Consider the following 19560-nt stretch of genomic DNA (forward strand, 5'->3'; position numbering starts at 1 on the left):
TGCTGGGGCTCTGAGCTTGTTTCTCATATTTGTATAGAATATATGTTTTCACATTGATTATTTTCCTACTCCCAGAAGCAAACTTTTTAGCTGCATATGCATTAATCTGTATTTGAATGAAATCTATAGACCAATAAAAAATTAAGATAATTTTAGCCCCAAACTATACATGTTGCACACAATTCCTTCCATTCTGTCAACCATCAGGAGATGATCTTTTGGTGTCCATTTCTTTTTTTTTTTTTTTTTAATATTTTTATTAGGTATTTTCCTCATTTACATTTCCAATGCTATCCCGAAAGTCCCCCATACCCTCCCCCCCCACCCCCCTACCCACCCACTTCCACTTTTTGGCCCTGGCATTCCGCTGTACTGGGGCATATAAAGTTTGCATGACCAATGGGCTTCTCTTTCCAGTGATGGCCGACTAGCCCATCTTTTGATACATATGCAGCTAGAGACAAGAGCTCCGGGGTACTGGTTAGTTCATATTGTTGTTCCACCTATAGGGTTGTATTTCCCTTTAGCTCCTTGGGTACTTTCTCTAGCTCCTCCATTGGGGGCCCTGTGATCCATCCAATAGCTGACTGTGAGCATCCACTTCTGTGTTTGCCAGGCCCTGGCATAGTCTCACAAGAGACGGCTATATTTGGGTCCTTTCAGCAAAATCTTGCTAGTGTATGCAATGGTGTCAGCGTTTGGAGGCTGATTATGTGATGGATCCCCGAATATGGCAGTCTCTAGATGGTCCATCCTTTTGTCTCTCTGTAACTCCTTCCATGGGTGTTTTGTTCCCAATTCTAAGAAGGGGCAAAGTGTCCACACTTTGGTCTTCGTTCTTCTTGAGTTTCATGTGTTTCGCAAATTGTATCTTATATCTTGGGTATTCTAAGTTTCTGGGCTAATATCCACTTGGTGTCAATTTCAATTATAAAAATAAAGAAGATGGAGGACAGCCATACTTGACAGGCAAAGTAGTCTAGTAAAGACATCCAAGAACACCAAGTTAAAAAGCTTTGGTTGAGGAGTTTGTCATCCACTACTGTGTCTTGAATATGAGATGTTTCATGAGTTCATGTGTTTTTATCTCTTGGTTTTCAGGAGTTGTTTTGAAAGTTGTGGAACCTTTAGGAGGTGAAGCCCTGCTGGGAGAAGTTGGGTAATGGGAGAGTAGCCCTTGAGGTTTGATAGTCCGCTGTACAGCCAGTGTGTTTTCTGTTTCAGCTTATAGACATAATGTGACCACCCTCCTTGTGGTTCTGCAGTGGTGCCTTCCCTGTCAAAATGGATGATATCCTTTCTTTTTAAAAATTTATACTACTTTGAATTTATTCTTTGAGAATTCATATTTAATCATATTCACATGTTCCCTGTGCAACTCCTCTCCAACTCCCAATCATGTGACCCGCCCAACTTTGCATCCGCCACTTTTTAAAAAAAAAATTAGTGAATCCAATGACTATTCATTCTTAAACCATTAGCCAGATCAATCCTTCTGCCCTAAGGTTGCTCTTATCAGGTATTTGGTTGCAGTATCAAGGAAAGTAACTAAAATAGCCACTAAGTGTGATGTATGGATATATTCTTCAACTTGGTTTTATACCATGTTCTCATCTTTAAACTGGGAATAAGGAGCAGATCAGTTCTTAAACAAGCAGAAGAGCTAGTGGCTATTGGTCTGTTTTATACAGAGGTCTGTGTTTCCTTGAAAGATGTTTATCTTCTCTGTGTCTTCATTCATTATCTCTGTAAGACCCTCAATATCCACATGCTTATTACAGTGCATAGATGTCAGTGTGTATTGGCCCAGGGAATAAGACACATCCAGCAAAATATTTGCTGTACACAGACTAACTACTGTGGGATGTAAAACTATGCCAGGAAGTTTGATAAAATGGAGCAGGTCAAGACCCAGAGACTTGGTGGTCACACACCTGAGGCACCCAGCTCCCTGACAGATTCCTGACTTGGAACATGTGCCGTGCTTCCCACATAAAAGAAATGTATCCTATGGTCACATAGGCCCAAAGTAGAGTTCTCCATGCTAATGAGGTACCTAGGGGCCCAGAGGGCTTAGCTAATAAGCTTCCCTTCCCAGACATTCCTCCCTGCAAAAGGTATTTAAGCTCATGCCCACACTGAGAATTGGGTTATGGTTTTACGAATACATTTTCTGCCATGACAATAAACTGTTTAAAACCATGGGCTGTCTCTTTTCATCAAGATCCCACCGTGGGGAGCCATGAAGAAGGCCTTCACCTACAGAGCCACAACGCATCGTAATTTCCTGTAGAAGTCTTCTCTGTGCTCTTACATCTGCCAAGCTAAGGACAACTGTCCTGTAAAACAAGTGGGGGCTTCCTCTATTCCCAGCTTTGAGTTAGATGCAGTCTGTGGCCCCTGATTGCATTCTCTGCTCTTCTGTGACTCCCAGCATCACCTTGATAACCAAGAGTCTGAGAACCCCACACTCCAGCCTTGTTGCAGGTCAGGGACCGTGAACCAGCTCTGGCTTTCACACATCTCAGCCTGTACTTTCCCACCCCTGGAGGGGTGTTTTGGAGCTTCCCTACAGCCCCACACTCACCCTGTGGGTGTCATGGGGAAAGCACAGTGAAACGTGTTCCACCTCCTCAAGTGGCTGTCCTCAGCAGTAGAGCAGAAGTGGGCTTATAACCTGACAAAGAACCCCCTTGGTTGCATAGATATTTTTTGGAGTTTGAGCTGAGAGTGTGCCTAGGAGCACGGTACATGTGTGAGAGATCTACATATTAGCTTTGGTCTTACAGGGTTGAACTAAGACAAAATTCTTGGTGTATTTGTGCCTTTTTGTTTTTCAAATGAAAGACATCTAACTGGTTTTATTGAATTTCTATTGAACACTTCACTAACATAATCTGAGATTTGGAGGGAAATTTTCCTAATTAAAAGATAATAGATTACTTCAGCAACAGAGATTGCAGTGACATTAGGTGGCATCCGCTGGTCAATAGGGAAGGAAGGATGGCCCAGCTTGAGCCTCAGGGGTAGAGCTTCTGGGACAGTTAGAGAGAATGTATTGAATTTCTGTAAGTAGAAAACAGGCGTTGATTAGGTCCATAAGGGGCTGGCTGGCCAACACTTAAAACCTGAAATCCTCAAACACATTGCTAACTTAAGTAAAAGAAGATATAGCATTAGAAACATTGTCAGATCTAACTTAGCTATAGTTTCAAGGGTGCTTTTCTTCAACACTGCAGGGGATTATTTGGAAATACTGAAAGTAAATTAATTCCATGTTGCAAACAAAAAAAAGTGTTTAAAGTTCTTGGTTTGGAAATTCTTTCTCCCCTCCTTTGCTATCCAAATACCGTATTATAATTTTTTCTTCTTTTTAGGTTTCCAGCCACTTTTTCCACGTTCCATGCCTCTATGACATCAATTTTACGTAAACCCAAGGTAGGAGTAAGACGCCTGGCTTTTTCTTTTAAAATAACAAGCAGTGTTTCTCTGCATGTACCCGATGGCTTTCCAAATGTGATAGTCAATCTCTACTTTTTATCAGTGACTTCATTTTAAACTCCTAAATGTTAAGTCATGTGATAAGCACTGAGCCATAATGTAACCTCAGAATGACCAGTGTTTTTCATGTTGTTGTCTAGGAAACGAGTCTGAGATAAAACATTGTGCAGATGTTCTGAGAGCATTTCCAGTGCTTGGGTCTCTGATTGCTAGTTGGGAGGAGACCTCACATCCAGCTACCGCCTCCAACAACACATACCATTTTGTTTCTTCACACTCGGAGCAGCAATGCATAAGTTTGGGACTTAGATAATCTTGATTTGTACGCGACCCAGAAGTTAAGTTGTTGTCACTATTGATAAATGTTGGACCTATGGTAGAACAGGATGGGTATGAAACATCTGTACCGGTGAGTAATGAATGAAGTGAAGCTTCATGCTGATAAATATTTTATCATGTCTTTTCCCAGTGCTTTATATCCCCTCAGCATTGTAATATCCAGTGTACACAAAGGCCAATTTAGAGTAATTTTACAGTAGAAATTTTACAGTGGAAGTTCTAAGGAGATAGGCAGCTACACAAGTTGCTCTCTTGAAGACTTATATTTATGGAGTATGAAATTATTATTATTATTTTTTTCAAAAATCTGTCTGTGATTTCTGCTCTCTGGACCATTCAGGAAAAGATGCATCTCTGTGTATCCTTTCTAAACAGCTCCCCAGGTCTCAGGAGGCAGCAATTTAGGTGCTACATTTTCAAATCACCCTGTTTCCCTTCATGAGCCCAGTGGTTCTCATTTAATCCTTAGGGTTTTCATTTCATGCCTTCTGGACCTGAAAAAAAAAATCTTTCTAATAGTGGCCTTTGTGCAATTTATTGATATTTAATTAGTTACCTTTCATTCAGTTTTAATCTTTCTCTCAAATTATATTAAGAACTTGTAATTATAACAATTCTAATGACCTGAGGAGATGTTGGACAGATCAAGTCTGGCTTCAGAATAATGAAAGCCAATACGGGACAAAATGATTTTATACGTCCCTGTGTTGGATTTATATGCTATCATCCCCAAATGTATCTAATAATAGACTGACAGTTATGGATGGTTTCATATTATCAAGGATATGAGGCCTGTGCCACCAGGTTAGATTCAAAGTGGTTACACTGATAAAGATAAGGATCTTGGATTCATGTAAGCCATCTCTAACCTGTGCCTTTAGATCCTTCTCCCTCCCACAAGACAAACATGGTGGAATGCTGGCAGCTCATGGCTGAAATGAAGAATGCATGGAATGAGCAGGGACAAAAATGAATGAATGAAAGATGACAAATGTATTTCTTTATAAAAATATGCCAATATACATCTTTGCCTTTTTAATATGCTCTGTATTTATACATGTACACAGCAGAAGCGTTTCACACAATTTAGGTATGACATGCAATGTTATGGTAAGTCAGTTTGATTTCATCAGCTCCTACTACATAAGCACAATAACATCTCAAACACTTCAATATATTATCACATTTGTACTAGAGCTGCCTGAAATACACTGATTTCGATGTGTGTAAACAAAACATAGGGACATCACCAGGTAACACTGTGATTGAAAAAACATCCTTCCTTCAATCCGTCCTTCCATTTTGGTAAAGGCAACTCTCAGTATCCAAGGTCCACAGTTGCTATTGAAATACAGTTTTCTCTGGGTACACCAAGCATGTAACCAGAACAAATCAAGTTACTTTTGTCTTTACACAACTAAATCACCTCTGAAAGGCAGTGACAAAAGATTACAAAGGTGAGAGGAGATTTTGAGGGTCTCAAAAAAGCTCCTCATTTAGCATACAAATTAAGTAATGATGACTGGTTACTGTTGCAGATTCAGAAATCTGTGATGGTATTGGTTTATTCATGGATCTTAGATGATCTCCTACTGGGGAGTAAAGAGGGGTATGGAGATATAGTACTGGGTTTTGATGAGAAGCTCTGTTTTTAATTTAAGATGAATTAATATGAGGTTAAATTTGAAGTCCCTACATTGTGGGTTTTTTCCCCCTCTTGTTTTGCTAATAGCAGCAAGCAAGAGGTCAACAAGAAACTGATTTGTAATTAGCCACACAGAGTCTTCTTGAAAAACACAGGGATCTTGTTTAGCTTTGAAGCTGGGTGGAAGGCAGTTAATGGACTTGTATGGAGTCTTTTAATTACCAGTCGTAAACAAATCTTTCTCTTACTGCTAGATAGCACCCAAGGGCAAGAGGTAATCTGCTTTATAAACCTTGGAGTGATTTGTTTTATAAATCCTGTAGTTTAGGAAAGTGGAAAACTCTCTTTAAAGATTGTTACATTTTGGAGGGCAGTTTTGTGATAAATTTGGTGATAGGTTCTTGGTGACCTCCCAACTTATAAATGTCAGTGACCAAAGCACATACAAGGTTCAGATCAATTCATTACAGCATTTGGGTCTGCCTGGTGAACTGGATCATGTTATAAAAGACACACCATCTTTCAGAGGTCATGCTATATGTGTAGTTGACATTGTATGGATGGTAACATGTGTAATATAGGAACTGACTGAAATAAAAACATTAAAAACCAGATCTGTAGTCAAATACAGAAATAGTCTAATTCAAAATCCAGTGTCAAATTTAAAAACATTGAGAGTGATTTTAATTTCTCAACGGTACAAATGGCTCAAAATTCACAAGGAGCACCCTGTATCTGAACTAGGTCAATAGTGTGACATCTTTTGAACACCTTGCCTGCTTTCCTACGAACACAGTCATCTCAGTCCAGGATGAATGATGGAGTTCACAAGTTGCAATGGGAGACTCTATTCCTAGACTGACTCCCAAAGCAATAGTACCAAGAATCACTTTCTTCAAATTCACTATGGACAAATTCACTTAACACTTCTTCACAAATGATATGGTCAGCTCCTGGGAGGATGGGAATCACTTGAAACACATGGTCTGTCTTTCCCCAGGAAATGAAGGCTCAGTGGATCACAATGCTTGGGGTGGCTTCACATTCAAGCGGATGCGTCTTGCTGGATGACGTTCATGGGGATCATTTCAGTACTCTCCTCGCCTTCGTTGTTGCTGATTGGAGGATTCCGTGGTTCCTGATGGCAGATGTAAATGGGGAGGCCATCTGGCTCAGCGAAGGCTACAGCCCGAGGAGCACTAACTACGCGGTTGGTGGGGCGGCGGCGCCTTCCCCAGCGTTGGCTCCACTGGATCTTGAACTGCGTCCACTGGCGCTTCAGGGTGACTTGCACCTGCAAGAGCAAAGAGAGCCTGTTTCCATAGACTGTGGGCAATGACCCCAGCAAACCTTATGTACATGACTTTTGGGGCTCATCAGAGGCGAATGGAGGTTACATTGTAGATCTGATCTAAGAACCGAGTTTATACTGAGGCAAAGAAATACACCTTCTAGGAATATCAATATGCTAATCAAGATATCGAGTTACTTGTTTAGGTAACAAGAGAGAGTAAGTAGAAAGAGTTAAGAAAACTTACCTGCTGCCTTTCATGTTTTAATCAAAATGATCATGATTTGATCAAAATCTGAGCTTGTGTAGCATGAAAATATATTCATAAAGCACAACACTCATAGATTCTATGATAGTAGGACCTATGTTGTACATTTTCCCTGAGCACCAAATGAGGTGTTCCAGATAAAAACTTTGACTAATGGAGTGGAAACATTTTAAGAATGAGACTTTAGTCTCTCTTTGTAGAAAAACAAATCAGAATAATTTGGTAATTGGATCATGTAAAATACTGGACTTACTTTTCAAACAAGCTATGGATGTATGTGTGTGTATGTGTGGAGCATTTTAGTACATTTTAAGGAGAGAACACCTCTTACAGCGCTAAGAGCTGAGGTGTACCATGCCGCTGGAATTTGCCCTGATAAAAGACATACAGGGACAAAGGACGGTATAAAGCCTTTAGTTACTGCTTACTGATTGATTGCCCCAGGCCATATTATAATCACCTGATTTGAATTATTTTTTCTAATCCTCACAACAGCCTTCTTCCAAGGGCACCGCTGTTGTGTTCACTTACAGATGGGAGGGCTTAGACTACACCACGTGTGCACAGCACAGGAGCTGCAGAATCCAAGTTCCAATCGAAGCCTGGCTTTGTTTGGATTGTAAGAAAAGCCCTTTGATGTCAGGTTTATAATCTAGAGACAATCCGTGTACTCTTGAGAAACTAGCAAAGATGCCTGTTCAGTGTCTTTGGAGATGCAGTGTCTGTAGCTAAAGGGAACCAACCAATAGTTTCCATGGATTCAGCATCTCTTAGGTACCAAGGTTGTCCTTACAGCTAAAGCTTACTTGGAGTTTTAGAGGCACCCATTGCAGATGGTTAAATATGTAGTGTTAGTTGGCGAGAAGTGCCCCACATGGAAATAAAATCTTGTTTTTGCCTCTCCTGTCCTTTTACAATCCCTACCAGAGAATCCAACCCAACATGAGTTCGAAGTGCTTAAAGTCAATTTTAATTTTTTAAAATTATTATTATAGGAAGTTAGCAACCTTTTCTAATTGCATTTCAAATTTATGAGCCATCCTTTTGTGTGGTGATGATAATCTGCTTCCAATCTGCTTCCATTTATAAAGTGTGTGTATAAAAACAGTCCCTGAGCAGCAAACAAAAGATACAGTAATGATGACAGTCCAATAAGGCTTATCTCTTAGAGAGGTAGGTGGATATAGTACTTGGACTATAAGCTGATTTGAGGATAGGAATAAGGGCATTAAATCTGTGATCTTGAAACAAAAACCAAAAACCAAAAAGTGAAACAATCCTGAGACTTCTTTCTATTCTGGAAAGCAGGAGAAATGTCTAGCAAGTTCATAGGGTAAAACCAATGCACAGTGTTTCAGATTATTAATTTGTTTTTGAATTTGAAAAATGAAAGCTCTGCCTGAGGGTTTGAAGACACAATTGTTCTTGCTGTTTCTATTACATAGGACTCAGCCGTGGAAGGCTTAGGTATATTTGTATAAGGTATATGTGGGCCTCAGTTACCATGTCTGAGGAGATCAATATTACGCTGAAATCTTCTTGGATAGATTAGGATGTTTTGCTGTGTATCCCTCTTTTCCTGTTAAATTTTTCATAAGCACGTAGTTATGTGCTGATGCATGGAAGTTGGGGTTTCTGTTCAATAGTGGACAGAGTTAAGGCCTGTTCATCATTCTTTATTCCATCACCACAACCTAGCATACCCTCTGATCTTAGGTTATCCATGAACCCTGTCTATAAGGCTTAATTTCTATGATGGTGACCACTGACAGCTACATGCTGATAATGGATCAGAATTAAATTTTCAATTTTTTATCATTGCATTCATGACCTACTGGCCCCTTGGATCTTTGCCGAAACTCAATATCCACCCAGGCAGAGCCTTGTGACAGACTTATCTCAGATGTAGCTGAAAGTAACATCCTACGAGTGTGACAGAAGGAGAATGTATGCAGAACGTCCAGCTGAGACCCAGATGCCTGATGTCCGTGGGACTGTGTGATATTACATTTTGGCACAGCATACCATTTTTGTAATATTAGAAATGTCACATTTACACCTTCCTCTAGCTACACAATCTTAATAAAAACAGAAACATTTCAAACCCAGAAAAAATATAGGCAATAAACTCCAGCTATTTGAACTGTCATGGGTCCCCCTTGGGTTTACTTTGTGTCTGAGACTCCCAATGACATTGTCGTTAAGACACAGTAAATATCGTGGCAATTTTACAAATGCACGGGATCCTCTTGTGCCGTTCAAGGCTTGGCCTTTCTGAGCCTGATCTTTGTATTATCCCTGTTTTGGTATTTATTATTTTCGATGAAAAAATTTATTTTATATACCAAAGCAAACTCAGAATGCAAAAGTCTACATTTACAGAGCATTTTCACTGGTATGACAATATTTCACACTGGATGATTTAAGCCCCATTCAGTTTTAAGTTTTTACTGTCAAAGAATAAAAGGAGGAGAGGTTATTCAACCAGCTAGTAACAGAAGGAAACCTTGTTTTTATTCCAGACTCCTACTATGTCATGTGGCAATCATGAGTCTACAAATACACTTTGTTGAGTGGAGGAATAAACTGTTGGATCGAAGAATAAGATGTAACAGTGAGGCTGGCTGAGATGGCTCAGTGGGTAAGAGCACCCAACTGCTCTTCTGAAGGTCTGGAGTTCAAATACCAGCAACCACATTGTGGCTCACAACCATCCGTAATGAGATCTGACTCCCTTTTCTGGAGTGTCTGAAGACAGCTACAGTGTACTTACATATAATAAATAAATAAATCTTAAAAAAAAAAAAGACGTACCAGTGAAAAGGGAGTAAAAATATTTAACTTCTATTTAGAGATGGGTATCAGTTGATGGAGCAGGTAAGTATTTTAGATACTCAGTGAGTATTATTTAAAGAAATAATAGAACAGGTATTAGGTACACATTGCTAATGATTAGAAAATGTTCCTAAACACTAAATGCATAGAGTGGGATCATATGACAACAAACTGGGATTTGTCTTGAATAGAAGTGTTTTTCCATAGGAAATAATTTACAAGGAGAAGAACATTTGTGTATCCTAACAATTGAGGAGCTGTTATTCTTTGACATTCTGGAGCTTACTTGGAAGAACCTCTAGGGCTTTAGAAGCTCTATTTTCATGTTGTATAAATTGGTCTCTCAGGCAAAATTTTGTTAGAGGGGAGGTGACTCTGGCTGAAGCTACCTGGGTAGTCTGGTTGTCTAAGTCTCTGCGTATACTGAACCAGATATTCAGATTCTTATATAAGGCTTTACTCCATGACAGCAATCTCTGACAGAAACCTGATGACAGTGAATCAAAATTAAAATGTCATTTTAATTTTATCATTGCTTTGCTGACACTATCAGCTAAGAGAACACCTGGTGTGCTCTTTGGGCTCTATGTGTAATTGCACCGAACATCCATAGGTGAGTGTGATTCTGCTTGAGGTAGTGGGATAACCACCAGTACACCATTACTCACAATCCCCTATGAGAGCATATTGAAATGAGATCTGATGAAATTGCACTGTGGTCCTTTAGAAAACGTAAAAGGCTGGCTTTATATACGTGGATGATATTATTATGTGAAACACATGCTTACCTCATGGTTGCAGAAGCAGTAGATAGTCGCCACAAAGAATCCCTAAAAAGAGAAGGAAACATATGCTAATTAAATTTAAAAAATTAAAAAGCTGTGGTCATCAGAAGAATCTTTTGCAAGTCTGAGGGTGAAGCTGTGGACTGTGAATTAGTGAGGAACTGTTCCAACTATGTCTCTCAGAAGCCTGAATTTAGTTGTCTAGGGGGTCTTGCTTAAGCTCATACAATGCCTTGTGCTAAGTTGTAAGTATGATCCCAGTAGCTTAGGTTATTAAACACATGCTTGGCCTTTCTTTGTGACTTAATTAACTTTACCCTGCTCCTCATATTAGGCCTTGGCAGTTGGAAGAATGCAGTGAATTTGAAGTTTGTAATTGAGAAAGAAAAATTCTGGCCTAGACTCCAGTGCTAGACCCTCTTCCTGAGACCCTAGTCATATCCAGACTGAGTCTCAAAATACCTAGTAGTAGCCTTTATTGGAGCTTTTAATCTGGGTCAAGTCTTTGGAGTGAATGGAAACAAGGAAGCCGTTCTCTTCTCTAGTTTGGCTAATTGTGCAACCCAGGACTGCTCTGACATCTCACTCTGTATTCTCCTATGTGAGAAATGTTAGAAGCCCAGGTATAGTGTTCCTTTATAGGCCTAGAACTCTCATGGATAGATTCATACAATGAATGGTAATAGGGCAGGAAGCATGGACAGCCCTGTGCAAATTCACTACTCTAATCACTCCAAAGTCACACTGGTTTATGAAAGAAATGCTCTGTAGCTACCTGATATGTGTAAAGCTCCATGTGTGGGGCCAGTAAAGGGGCCTGTGTATCAATAAAGTAGAAAAAAATGCCTTTAAAAACCCTATTTCCTTCAAAATTTTTGGTTGGGTCTACTCAGTTGAAGGCTATGCATTTTGACTCCTAAGATCATAATCTTATAAGGAATGTTCTGGGTTTTAGTCAGATTGACGTAACAGGAGAATAAGCCATCAAGTAAACATGGGGTTGGTTTCCTTACCTGGAAATGAATCAGAGAGTGCATGAGATAATCATAGATCTTCCCAAGCACCTTGTTGGAGGGCCTCCAGGGAAACACAACAAACTGGATCCCCAGCAGGGGCACAAGGACCATGGTGGCCTTCACAGCCTTCAGGTACATGTAGGACTCGGCCTCGTGGGTTTGCCTCATCTTGGTCACAAGCACGCGGACAATGTTGAGAAGAAAGAAGAAGTTGACCTGCAGAGAGTCAGATTGGTGAAGGATTCATTTCTGTGGTGTGGACAATACTATATCTACTAGATCGAGGACTAGAGAACTTTTAAAAATAAAAGAAGTTGACATCTGAACCACATCTAATTTTTGGCTCTGATGGTGAGTTTTGAAAATAAAACTTTAAAAGAATTTTATTGTAAGCACATAGAGTGAATTTTTAAAAGCTGGAATAGAAATGGCCATTTTGCAAAAAAAAAAAAATGGAAAGAAAGGAAGGAAGGAAAGAGAGAAAGAGAGAGAGAGAGAGAGAGAGAGAGAGAGAGAGAGAGAGAGAGAGAGAAAGCAAGCAAGCGAGTGACTTTTGGTAGTCATTGAATCCTTCAAACTTGGGTCCCTGACTGAAAAACAAAGGAAGATAAGCACCAGCAGAATTCATCGCTCTGTGCTTCCTGACTGTGGACACAACCATGTGAACAGCCACCTCATCTTCTGGCATGCAGCCTCTGTCAGGATGGTCTGTTTCTCTTCAAACCAGGAGCCAAATATACTCCTACCTAAGTTGTTTTTGTCTCAGCAAACAAGAAAAGTATGTAACCCAATGGGAGTGACCAAAACCCAGCCTGGATGGTGATCCAATTTCTTTGGTTACCAAGAGATGCCTCCTCAGTGCAATAGCAGATTGTGGTCATCCAGATTTGAGACTGTTTTTATTTTTATTACTATGAGAAAGGAAAACACCACCTTTGAGATTAAAGTGCTATACTGTGTATATCCTGTGTATGCAAATGAGCTTCTGCACATATAAAGCAAAAGAAATTTTTTGAGGAAAATAGTGGGTTCCTTTATGATAAAATCCCATTAAATCTGCTTGATCTTGTAGTTGCAGTACATGTGCCACATATAAATGTATTCACAAATTTGGGCAATGACACTTAGAGCAATATATTTAAAAATCAGTTCTCACCACCAGAGCCACCATGACGGGTCCATGGATGATGTAAAGCAAGTGGGTTTCTGCACTCAGCCAGCAGCTGAAGAAAAGCAAGGGTTCATATCAGTACAAATGTGCTCTTTCTTTGGAGTATCCTATTAAAAACCAACCTGATACTTACTTGTCGTTGTAGTAGAGGGCACGAGTGATGGCGTGGATAATGGTTGGCACTATCGGGAACCCTAAAATTGGGAAAAGCACAAATCAAACTTGGCCCCCATGCCATAAGCTTAACTAAGATTGCATAGATAATGGGGGCATTTTTGCAAAGATGGTTGCAAATTGAGGATACCTATCAAGACATTCCTCTGATGTTTGTAGACAAGTGATCTTTGGCCATGCCAGAAAGAATTGCTCCTGGCTCAAGCATCATCAGCATGTGGAGTTTGGCTAAGAGCATCCAGACATTTAAAAGCCTTTCACCAATTCCTAGCTGTAGTGGGTATACAGTAACTTGCACTGAGAGTCTTACTAAAGTTGTTTTCTGAATACGCTTTTGCTGATACTCTGAACTGGGGCAAGAAAGTCTTTCATTGTTGTGGATTAGACTCTCACATGGTGAGATTCTGGGCCAGGCTTAAGGGATGTCACCTGGGATGCTGAGTGCTATGAAAGCCTTCCTTGATGTTCATATGAATTCTTTTGGGTCTTATTTTATTTTCCATGGATTCTGTTTCCTTTTAAAAGAATATTTTAGAGAAGCCAGTATACTCCTACCACTGTATAGTTCTGACTGAGGCTTTTAGAGGAAGTGTACTGTCCTCTTCCTTTTCAAAATCTAAGTGCTACTAGCAAACATAAACAAAACTCCCTTTGAGTTTATCTTGAGAAAAATACAGATGATATCCATTCAGCCTGCCAGATTATATATTTCTAAAATATTTTTTCTCTCTACAAATGTATTCTCAAGTTGTAATTTTCCTTTAAAAAGATTGTCTTTTTATTCAGATGTACCTAATACATGATAATACAGCTTGACTTGATTGAAGCATCTGTAGAAAGAGGTTTGTTGTTACAGTCAGGTTAAGAAATGTGTCTCAGGAAAGAACTAAACTGGTACTCTTCAAATTTTTAGAAATGAGATGAAAGGAAGAAAGGAAAAGAGGAAGAAAGGAAGAGAGGAAGAAAGGAAGAAAGAAAGAAAGCAAGCCTAAAACTATTATGTTTTCACATAAAATCATGTGGGTTTCTAAATGCATAAATGAAATAATTCAATAATACCACTGATTACATGTTGGGCTTGAAATAATTTTAACCTGGACTATTTACACAACATACGATGGATGTGCTGTTCATAGCAGGTCTAACAGACTGTTTCCTCATTTGAATTCAAAGACCCAAAGTTATTGTCTAGATTTATTCTGAAATACTCATTTTAGAATTAGACAGGAAAAAATGTATTTGGGAATCAGAGTCTACTACTCCACTTCACTGAAAGACAAGCATATTTCCTAGCCAGTAGGTATACCCGACATCTAACTGCTAGGTCTTGACACATTCCTATAGCTACTGTAGCTTTTTTTTTTTTAATGTTCAGTTTTGGTTTTTCTCTCTGTTCCTGTTCTTCTAATCCTCAGGACTTGTAACAACCTGACCTTTCTACTAAAGGCATTGAAAATAAGAGCAATACTTATGCATTTCATAAATCATGGAATTCCATTCCGGTTTGGATCCTGGATTTGGAAACATGTTTTTTAACCCAGATGCTCTTCATGTTCCCCAAAGACTAGTTAGTGCCCAGAAATTAGCTTTGGGGGCATGCTTTCTGCGTCCTAACTTTGAGGAGTATTTTCAAAATATCAGTTGTGCATTATTTTATTGATATTGTAAAGTCTAAAACCCACATTACCATTTTATATTTTCAACATGAAACCATATATTGCCAACAGAAAGTTTTTCTGTTCTATTACATCTTTTAACATCTCTTTGAAACATTTTTTCTTGAAAAGTTCTTTGAGGATACCTTTACTTGTGTTCCTCCCACACAAAGACAATGTTATTTCAAGTTCTAAGTGAAGGCTATTATTTTAAAACCTGCTACTCCAATGGTCTCAATTGTTTCAGGGGAGTTGTATTTGGCATTCTGAGTTTGTTTGTTTTTTAATGGTAAGGAGTGTGGTGGATTTTAGTTTTCTCCCCCCACCCCCTTCCTTCTTTTCTTCTGTGTGTGCGAGAGCAATCATGTGTTTGAGTGTGTGTGTGGGTAGAAGTGAACAGACCTTGGCATGCTCTAATAGTGAACTGTGGGGAGCCGCCCTCACATTCGCCGTTGCAAGATGGCGCTGACATCCTGTGTTCTAAGTGGTAAACAAATAATCTGCGCATGTGCCAAGGGTAGTTCTTCACTCCATGTGCTCTGCCTTCCCCGTGACGACAACTCGGCCGATGGGCTGCAGCCAATCAGGGAGTAAATACGTCCTAGGCGGAGGATAATTCTCCTTAAAGGGGACGGGGTTTCGCCTTTCTCTCTCTTGCTCTGGCTCTTGCTCTCTTGCACTCTTGCGCTCTTGTGCTCTGGCTCCTAAAGATGTAAGCAATAGAGCTCTTGCTCTCTTGCACTCTTGCTCCTGAAGATGTAAGCAATAAAGTTTTGCCGCAGAAGATTCTGGTTTGCTGTGTTCTTCCTGGCCGGTCGTGAACTCGTGTAAGAGTTGGTGCTGAAACCCGAGACGAGAAAACCCGGGAGGAGAAATCCTGGGACGAGAAAACCCGGGACGGTTACCATCACCGGCGCAAGGAAGATCCCTCATTCCGGAACCAGAACTGCGGGTCATGGTAATGAAGTGTTCCTGTAAAACAGACTGTTGAGAAGGATTCAACTGTGTGAATTCAGAATTCTTCAGCTGGGGAACGGTGGTAATGAAGTGTTCCCGCAACACAGACTGTTGAGAAGGATTCAACTGCGTGAATTCAGAACTCTTCAGCTGGGGAACAGGGTACCCGTAAGCATAGCTTTACAAGGTAAGTCTGGTCTTGAACTTTCTAACGAAATTCAAGACAGTCTATCAGAAGTAAAGTGGGAAATGGCTTTACAAGGTATGTTTGGCCTTGGACTTTTTCTAGTGTTAGGAGCCCTTTTGTTCCTTTTCACATGTTATCAAGCGGTTAAGGCAGGGCTGAAAATTCTGGATGAAATTCAGGGCAATCTATCAGAAGTAAAGCGGGGAGAGAGAGTAGGAGCAAAGAGGAAATATGGTTCACAAAATAAGTACACAGGCCTTTCCACGGGTCTTGAACCCGAGGAAAAGTTTAGGTCAGGTAAGAATACCTGGGGAGAGATTAGAAGGAAGGAAAAGAAAAAAGAAAAGAAAAAAGATCAATTAGCGGAGGTCTCTAGGAGAAGGAGCCTATACTCATCACTAGATGAGCTCAAGGAGCCAGCTCTTAGTAGCTCTGAAGCAGATGAAGAATTCTCCTCTGAAGAAACAGACTTGGAGGAGGAAGCAGCTCATTATGAGAGAAAAGGGTACCAGCCAGATAAAATGCTAGCTAATCAGTTAAGGAAAAAGCCAAAAGCGGCTGGTGAAGGCCAGCATGCTGTTCAGCCTCCGGGCAGTCGGCTTCAAGGTCATAGTGCACTTCCGCCCTATGTGGAGCCCCCGCCCTGCGTAAGGCGTCAGCCCTGCGCAGAGAGGCAATGGACAGAGAGGCAATGCACAGACTCGTTCATTCCAAAGGAGGAACAAAGGAAAATACAACAGGCATTTCCAGTCTTTGAAGGAGCCGAGGGTGGGCGTGTCCACGCTCCGGTAGAATATGTGCAGATTAAAGAGCTTGCCGAGTCGGTCCGTAAATATGGAACCAATGCTAATTTTACCTTGGTGCAGTTAGACAGGCTTGCTGGCATGGCACTAACTCCTGCCAACTGGCAAATGATTGCAAAAGCCGCTCTCCCTAGTATGGGCAAATATATGGAATGGAGAGCTCTATGGCAAGAGGATGCACAAGCACAGGCCCGAGCAAACGCTGCTGCTTTGACTCCAGAGCAGAGAGATTGGACTTTTGACTTGTTAACGGGTCAGGGAGCTTATACTGCTGATCAAACAAACTACCACTGGAGAGCTTATGCCCAAATTTCCTCCACGGCTATTAGGGCCTGGAAGGCGCTCTCCCGAGCAGGTGAGGCCACTGGACAACTAACAAAGATCGTCCAGAGACCTCAGGAGTCCTTCTCAGATTTTGTGGCCAGAATGACAGAGGCAGCAGAGCGTATTTTTGGAGATTCAGAGCAAGCCGCACCTCTGGTAGAACAGCTCATTTATGAGCAAGCCACGCAGGAGTGCCGAGCGGCCATAGCCCCAAGAAAGAACAAAGGTTTACAAGACTGGCTCAGGTTTTATCGGGAGCTTGGGGGAACTCTCAACAATGCAGGCTTAGTGGCCGCCATCCTCCAATCCCAAAAATGCTCCATGGGCAGAAATTAATCAACGCATAGATCTTGTCCAGGAACAACTAGATGTATTATGGCAAATAGCTCAGCTGGGATGTGAACAAAAGTTTCTGGGATTGTCCATTACTTCCATTCAGTATGAGAAATTTACTAGGGCAGCTAATTTGTCAAAAAGTCTTTCTCAGTATATGTTACAGAATTGGACGGCTGAATTTGAACAGACCCTTCGGGAATTGAGACTTCAGGTCAACTCCACGCGCTTGGACCTGTCCCTGACCAAAGGATTACCCAATTGGATCTCCTCAGCATTTTCCTTCTTTAAAGAATGGGTATGGGTGGGATTATTTGGAGATACACTTTGCTGTGGATTAGTGTTGCTTCTTTGGTTGGTCTGTAAGCTTAAGGCCCAAACTAGGAGAGACAAGGTGGTTATTGCCCAGGCACTTGCAGTACTAGAACATGGTGCTTCCCCTGATATATGGTTATCTATGCTTAAGCAATAGGTCACTGGCCATTCAGCTCTTGCACCCCACGAGGCTAGTCTCATTGCACGGGATAGAGTGAGTGTGCTTCAGCAGCCCAAGAGAGTTGCACGGCTAAGCACTGCAGTAGAAAGGCTCTGCGGCACATATGAGCCTATTCTAGGGAGACATGTCATCTTTCAAGAAGGTTGAGTGTCCAAGTGTCCTTCTCCCCAGGTAAAACGACACGGGACCAGACCAGGACCCCTCTGGGTGATGAGCCTGGAAGGAGGTTATGTGTACGGCTCCTTTACCTGCACACTGGGGATTTGACCTCTATCTCCACTCTCATTAATATGGGTGGCCTATTGCTCTTATTAAAAGAAAAGGGGGATCTGTGGGGAGCCGCCCTCACATTCGCCGTTGCAAGATGGCGCTGACATCCTGTGTTCTAAGTGGTAAACAAATAATCTGCGCATGTGCCAAGGGTAGTTCTTCACTCCATGTGCTCTGCCTTCCCCGTGACGACAACTCGGCCGATGGGCTGCAGCCAATCAGGGAGTAATACATCCTAGGCGGAGGATAATTCTCCTTAAAGGGGACGGGGTTTCGCCTTTCTCTCTCTTGCTCTGGCTCTTGCTCTCTTGCACTCTTGTGCTCTTGTGCTCTGGCTCCTAAAGATGTAAGCAATAGAGCTCTTGCTCTCTTGCACTCTTGCTCCTGAAGATGTAAGCAATAAAGTTTTGCCGCAGAAGATTCTGGTTTGCTGTGTTCTTCCTGGCCGGTCGTGAACGCGTGTAAGAGTGAACTGCTGAATTCGAGTTACTTTCTGTCTTTCCAAATACCTAATATAAGGAGGAAATACTTCCTTTTTTTTTTTTTTTTTTTTTTAACCTGTGGCTAGACCATTGAACTGGAGAGCTATTGCCTATGCCAGGACCAATTAGCAGTGTTCCATCCTGTGGTTGCTGTGAGTGTAATTATATTTATGTTTCTACTTGGATTTTGCTAATGAAGTTTTAAATATTTTCTGATCAAGGAAAGTTAAGGTATTGTATAAATATGTCATTAGCATTCCTTCCTTTTTTATACAGGTAAACAATTTATTTTGCCCTTAGTATTGTTTATGTGCTAAATACAGATACTTATTGAGCTGTATACAAAGGTGCCAACAAGCTTTATAATTAATTTACAATGAACCAGCCTGGAAAGAAAAGTATAAATGTTCCTTCCAATATATCCTTGTCACAGTTGAATGTCATAGGTGAGAATAAATTTGTAGCTAGATTTTGTTCTCCTGGAATATTTTCTGAGTTTTACAGATAGACACTTTTGAAACTCGTACAAAGAAAATTCCATCAATTGTATTTCAAATGAAATAAGTAAACTAGACTTGAAAGAAATATGTGAGGGAAGTTCTTCAAGTGACTAGAATTCTGAGTGTGTCTTTCTAAATCAAGACTGGAAGAAGGATATAAATATGCAAAGATGCAAATATGAAAAGATGGGTCCCTAGCTCCTCAGAATCTAGCTGTTTGAAATACATACCCCAGCCAAGAAGATAGTACCAGCGTAGGCGTTGCTCGTCGGTAAACACAGCCATGACAATCAGAGTATGAAGATAGATCCCCTCGCAGAGCATCCAGAAGTAGTTGCAAGACATCATGTACTGATGTAAAAAGTGTAGAACCTTGCAACTTATCTGTTAGAAAGAAATAAAGATGCTGAATGGAAGGCATTGTTGAAGATGTGGTTGGAGAAAGAGTGCATTGATGAGCCAAAGTGTGTGCATTGAACTCTCAAGAATCACTCTGAGTATTTGTCAACATGTGCCCTCTACATTTAC

General features: G+C 40.8%; 1 protein-coding gene across 4 annotated transcripts in view; it reads right to left on the bottom strand.

Moving 5' to 3' along the window:
• Window positions 1–4813: 4813 nt before the first annotated feature.
• Window positions 4814–19560, bottom strand: part of Calcr (calcitonin receptor) — a 79036-nt gene continuing 64289 nt past the window's right edge. For 2 of the 4 annotated variants that reach the window (NM_007588.2, NM_001042725.1), the window contains 6 exons: window positions 19263–19416; window positions 12985–13045; window positions 12837–12903; window positions 11678–11896; window positions 10668–10709; window positions 4856–6779 (listed from right to left, as the gene is read on the bottom strand). In NM_007588.2, coding sequence (NP_031614.2) covers window positions 6531–6779; window positions 10668–10709; window positions 11678–11896; window positions 12837–12903; window positions 12985–13045; window positions 19263–19416 — 792 coding nt within the window. In that variant the 3' untranslated portion in view covers window positions 4856–6530. Of the gene's footprint in view, window positions 6780–10667; window positions 10710–11677; window positions 11897–12836; window positions 12904–12984; window positions 13046–19262; window positions 19417–19560 lie in introns of all 4 variants that reach the window. The other 2 variants (NM_001377018.1, NM_001355192.1) reach the window with 2 other exon arrangements.

Source organism: Mus musculus, chromosome 6 (genome assembly GCF_000001635.26).
Source record: "Mus musculus strain C57BL/6J chromosome 6, GRCm38.p6 C57BL/6J".
Classification (NCBI taxonomy): Eukaryota; Metazoa; Chordata; class Mammalia; order Rodentia; family Muridae; genus Mus; species Mus musculus.